The 5,524-nt window shown below is 33.1% G+C and overlaps 1 protein-coding gene across 1 annotated transcript; it reads left to right on the top strand.

The window, feature by feature from the left end:
• Nucleotides 1-2,135: 2,135 nt before the first annotated feature.
• Nucleotides 2,136-5,191, top strand: LOC125070847 (kelch-like protein 10). Its single transcript, XM_047680836.1, has 4 exons — nt 2,136-2,367; nt 2,447-3,459; nt 3,794-4,140; nt 4,219-5,191. The coding sequence occupies exons 1-4, from the start codon at nt 2,230-2,232 to the stop codon at nt 4,458-4,460; spliced, it is 1,740 nt and encodes a 579-aa protein (XP_047536792.1). The 5' UTR covers nt 2,136-2,229; the 3' UTR covers nt 4,461-5,191.
• Nucleotides 5,192-5,524: the final 333 nt, after the last annotated feature.

Raw genomic sequence — 5,524 nt, 5'->3', positions numbered from 1 at the left:
ATCCAGTTACTAAACTTATCAAACTTGTAAATTATCTATGGGAAAATACTAGTGTTTTTGTAAAAGTAGGGTCTATGCCAGATATATCTATTAAAAAATTAATATATACATATATATACTAGTGTATTAAGAGATTAACTAGACTAAAGACTGAGAGTTGTTATAATACCGCTACTTATTGCACGGTCCACAAAGAACTCAAAGATGTCCCGCCAAAACTGGCCATCCGGGGGGCAATGAACTAAAAAAAGGATCTTAAATAACGTGATTTTTCACGCTCAGGTGGAAAAAATAAATTATCAGAAACGAAACATTGCTGCATTGATTTCTGCGTTGCTAAGGGAAAAGTCGAATTGCGTTAAAGTTGATTGTGTTTTTTTTTTCTAAAACTTTAAAGACCTGTGGGGCTATTACGTTTCGAGCATTGCAACTGTTTCTATAAATTATTTGTTGCTGATTGATGTCAAATCAAAACAAATCGAGACAAAAAATTATAAGTTAAATACTCCATAATACGGATTTATCAACTGAAACATTTATCAATTCGCAACAAATATTAGATAGCAAGAGTTGCTATGCTATAATATTAATAGCCCCACTGTTTCCTGAAATATCCTTCACATTTTTTATCACAATCGTGATAGATACTAATTGTCTGTTGCCGAGATGGCCCAATGGTTAGAACGCGTGCTTCTTAACCGATGATTCCGGGCTCAAACCCAGGCAAGAACCACTGAATTTTCATGTGCTTAATTTGTATTTATAATTCATCTCGTGCTCGGCGGTGAAGGAAAACATCGTAAGGAATCCTGCATGTGTCTAATTTCAACGAAATTCTGCCACATGTGTATTACACCAACCCGCTTTGGAGCAGCGTAGTGAAATATGCTCCAAACCTTCTCTTCAAAGGGAGAGGAGGCCTTAGCCCAACAGTGGGAAATTTACAGGACACGATGCATGTTGTATCAACAATTTCAAAACTCCGTGATCTTCGATGCTACAAGATGTAGGGCAGCCCTAGGTTCATGCCTTCGGTTTCTTTAAAAAAACTAGGGGTAAAACCAACAAAACACATAGAATAAGAATTAACAGAGTCGGTTATGTATAAATTTTCCGCAAAAAAGATAAAGCTATTCAGAAAAACTTCAATGATATCAAAACAAACAAAACGGAGCGCTTAAGTCTTGTGTCCTATCTTTTTTTTCTTGCTAGAAAAATACTATTAAGCGTTTCCCTCACGTCAATCAGGGTGGTATGTGGGCTCACCGGTGCTGAAGGAACTGGAATACCCACTAAAAAACCAGCGGTACCCTCTCCGTTTTTTCAGGGTGGCATCACAGGATCGCCCGGGGATAAAGCACGCATAGGCCGTGCAGGTGGCTATGGAGCGAATCCGCGGAGGCACACTCCTCACGCTCCCGCTCCATAGCCACCTGAAACTGAATACCAAGCCAACCCCATTTTTATAATATAGGTGCGTAAGAGGACGAGATAATGGGCGTGATGTGATACGTTTATTTGTTTATTATATAATTAATTAAACAATTATCCATTCTTAATCAAATCAAAATCTTTAAAAAAAATGAGTTTGATAAGTTCAGTAAGTCCTGATACTTATGTTTAGGTAGTCATACAAACTGTCACGTTTTAAAAATGTTGCCACCATATATATAAAAAAACCTTAAATATGAGAAAGGATATTTGTTATTGAGTGAAAATTAATAACAATCAAACCTGTCGCTTAAAGCACTACAATAAGACATTTACAAATCACAAATCGCGGCGCCACTCGCGCAGCGATATTAATTATCTTCAATGGAACTGGTATAATATTTTAAGCATTTATCAAAACTCAAGACTAAACTATGCAGATGGCGGTGGTGTAACTACAAATTATCGTAAGCAAAATAATTGATCACGAAACATCAGATATTACGGTAAAACTGAATGCTTTCTTTTAATGATATGTTTAATATTTTAACTGAACCATTCCATTTATTTCAGTAAAATTAAACTAGTAACAAAACTCATTGAAAAGTGATTGATATGTCATAATATGAGTATTGATCTAGGATTGATGAACGATAGTGTAGTGTCATCTGGTTTTGACATTGTATCTTCATTCTTCACTTTTTCTAGCATCAAACTTCAAAGTAAAAACAATTAAAGTGCCAAAAATACAAAAGATCTTTTAGTTACAGCTATACTGTACATATAAATTATATAAACATGGAAGAAATTTATTTACAAATTCGTGACAAAGTATTCAAAGTAAAAAAAGATGTTTTGTGTGAACATAGCGACTACTTCCGCGCAATGTTTAGCGGAAATTATGTAGAAAATGAACAAAAACAAATATGTATCGATGTGTGTAATTATTAATTTTAAATATAGAAAATTAAAACAACAATAATACTGTAACTAATTGTATATATTTTAATTCCAGATGTTAGATCCCAACACAATGCATATCATTCTGCAGTACATGCAAATTGGTTTAATAGATCTTTCTGAATATACTTTGTCGACAATTAAAGAAATCACAATTGCAGCAAACTTTTTACAAATAACAGAGTTAATAAAGCAGATTGAATACACTTTAGACATCGGAACATGTGCATCAAATTGGATGGAGACAATGGATATCGCTGAAATATCCTGTTTTCCAAAATTGGAAAAATTTTGTGTGGCATTCGGATTATTTTCTTTTAAATCCATGAAGCCAGAATATGTTCTTAATATACACAAACTTGCTTGGTATTTGTCCCATCCTTATTTAGACTCACAAAGTGAATTAGAAGTTTTTAACTTTGGCCTGGAATGGATATTCCACACTGAAACTGGAGCTGATGCGCTTCTCGTTATAATTGGTTGTTTAGACATGAAAAAAGTTTCAACTCAAGACTTGGAAGAAATAAAAAAATGTATGAAAGGTTTTGAAAACAGTTTAGCGGCTAAAGTCATTGATCTACTTTATGATTTGTCGGTTAATAACCTTGATTTATCAGAAACAATTTTAAACAAACAGAAAAGTGAATTATGTGAAAAGTTCACACAGAGAGTTTGGACTGAAACTTTAGATATTATAAAGGAGAGTAAGACACGATGTTTGCAGTACACACCAGTTATACCCTTATGGCTTCTTAAAGATGGAAAACCAGAATTACTACCACATTCTATGTACACTTATTATCATGGTAGAGGTTTTGAACAATGGTTAGAAGTTGCTGACAAAAATTTATGGGGTTGGAGTGTTGTGGCTTGGGGCTTGACAAAACTTGTAATAGTATGTGGTGAGCATGGCCGAGGCACGGGTATGTTTATGAGAGATGTTAAGGTTTATGACACACTCAGGAAAGAGTGGACCAGACATGGTGTTAATTTACCACAGAGAAGACATGCAGGCCTGGCCGTTATTGGAGATTCTCTTTACATTGCCGGAGGTGTGGGTGGGTTTAGGTCAGTATTTAACAAAAAAACTGTATATTTTATTTTTATTAGCTAAACCTTTACTATTTTAGGATTAAAAAATAAAATTTCTTAAAAGTAATTATCCATGGCATCATTCAAAGATAATTTACACTTATCTTGCTGACTGTACCAGTTCATATAATCTGTGAATTTCTTTACAAATATCTGCAATATTGTTCTATAGCTATTATTGTTAATATAATGAGGTTAGCCGTGTCTCATTCTGTATAATATAACAAAAGGTTAACAGAGTAAAATTAAATTTTATTTATTCATTCCTGAATGGAATTTTCAAATTACATCTTTTTTTTTTTAATTTCAGGGTAGTACTAGATACAGCCATTGTATATGATTTAAAACAAAGATCATTTAGAAAAATTTCACAAATGCCAGATGCTTTACAAAATCCTGCACTGTGCTCACATAACAACAAAGTATACGCTGCAGGACAGAAAAGTATATATTGTCACGAAGATACAGGCACCTCAGACTTTTGGAGGAAAGTCGTGGATACAGAAATGAGGATGAGTTGCATCAGATCTTGCAAAGAATACATTTATTGTATACAAGGTTATTTCAGTAACCTATACAGGTTCATGCCAGGTGTTGAAAAGAATTTACAATTGATTACCTATTTTTCTAGTCTTCCGGCAACCATATGCAATTTAGGTGAGATCACTTAGGTCACTGCAGTATTATTTACTAATTTTTTTAACACTGATTTTAAAATTTTTTTTTTTTTTTCAGGAGAGATACTTTATATATTTACATGGACTATTTGCGGACAATGCGACGTTTTAACAGTAGAAGAATTCAAAGCAAAGCGCACAGTCGAAAAACCTAAGGTTCTGTTCACACAATCCGATAATTGTATGAGGGTTAATGATGTAGCAGGATCTTGTTCATTGGTTATGTCAGCACCACCATTGTATAAAGAGCTTTCAAAATATCACAAGCGATATTTAGCGAGGTATCCTGATCCTGTATGAATATAATATCTACAGTGGCAAATGGTTTTTCTTTCATTTTTCATATTCATATTAAGAATAATACCTTAATACGTTTTAAAGAAAAAAATATTCAATGTATAAAAATACTAGTCGATGAACACGGATTCGCCCACGGGGGCGGGGGGGACAGTGGTAAGGTGTTTGATACACTATGTCCTTTTCTGTATTCCTGATAAATTTCGTGGTGACCAGTTACATAATTAAGACGCGAGAGCGTAACAAACTTTCGCATTTATAATATTAGTTAAGATGATAATATACAAAATAATAGACATAAACTAAAATCTAGAAGTATTACAATTTATTCCCAATCCCAATCAGAGTGTTAATGTAACAAACAATATACGAGCATGATATCCCAACGGTCTTTTTAATGTGTACCAAAAACAATGCATATTGCTAATGTATGTGACCATGACATCCGGGTGGGTGACTTTTAGTGATGTAAGGTTGATCGTTTCCACAATGTCGACAAAAAAAATCGGCGGATAAAATCAGCTGTATTGTGGAAGGCAAAATACTACCATATTTAAATTATGGGAGAATTATATAATTTTTAATTTATCTGTTAATGTAACAGATTAAAGCAATCTATCTTTGAATTTCTTTATATGGTATGAACTATAAATCTGTTCACTCACGAAGACGCGTGCCTCTATGTTAACTTATCGGCATGCATTAACAAATAAATATAACATATATATATATATATATATATATATATATATATATATATACACATTTTTTTTTGTTTTTGCTAACTTTAGTCGTTTATTATCCTACACACTAAGGCATCTTGTAAGTACGAGCATCAGTTATATCTATTAACGCACACCGATAATTTAACGTGGAGACTGGAAGCGTTCGTCTCCGTCTTTGTAACATAATTATGTGAAAGATTTCGTCTTCAATTTTGAAAATGTTAGTACCATAGTAGGTGTTTATATTATAATTAAGTACAATCATTGTTTTAGCAATAAGGTATACATAAAAAATATATAATCAAAGTTTTTCAATGTATTTTTTTTAACATGCACAATAAA

This window comes from Vanessa atalanta, chromosome 18 (genome assembly GCF_905147765.1).
Source record: "Vanessa atalanta chromosome 18, ilVanAtal1.2, whole genome shotgun sequence".
Classification (NCBI taxonomy): Eukaryota; Metazoa; Arthropoda; class Insecta; order Lepidoptera; family Nymphalidae; genus Vanessa; species Vanessa atalanta.
Note: the sequence above shows the minus strand (reverse complement) of the source record. Positions and strands in the feature narration are given on the sequence as shown.

Bases quoted from the DNA above. Each gene is read 5' to 3' on its own strand.
- LOC125070847 (XM_047680836.1), top strand. From the start codon at position 2,230: ATGGAAGAAATTTATTTACAAATTCGTGACAAAGTATTCAAAGTAAAA. The intron at 2,368-2,446 runs GTGTGTAATTAT...TTTTAATTCCAG, and splicing joins AAAAACAAATATGTATCGAT to ATGTTAGATCCCAACACAAT. The intron at 4,141-4,218 runs GTGAGATCACTT...TTTTTTTTTCAG, and splicing joins GGCAACCATATGCAATTTAG to GAGAGATACTTTATATATTT.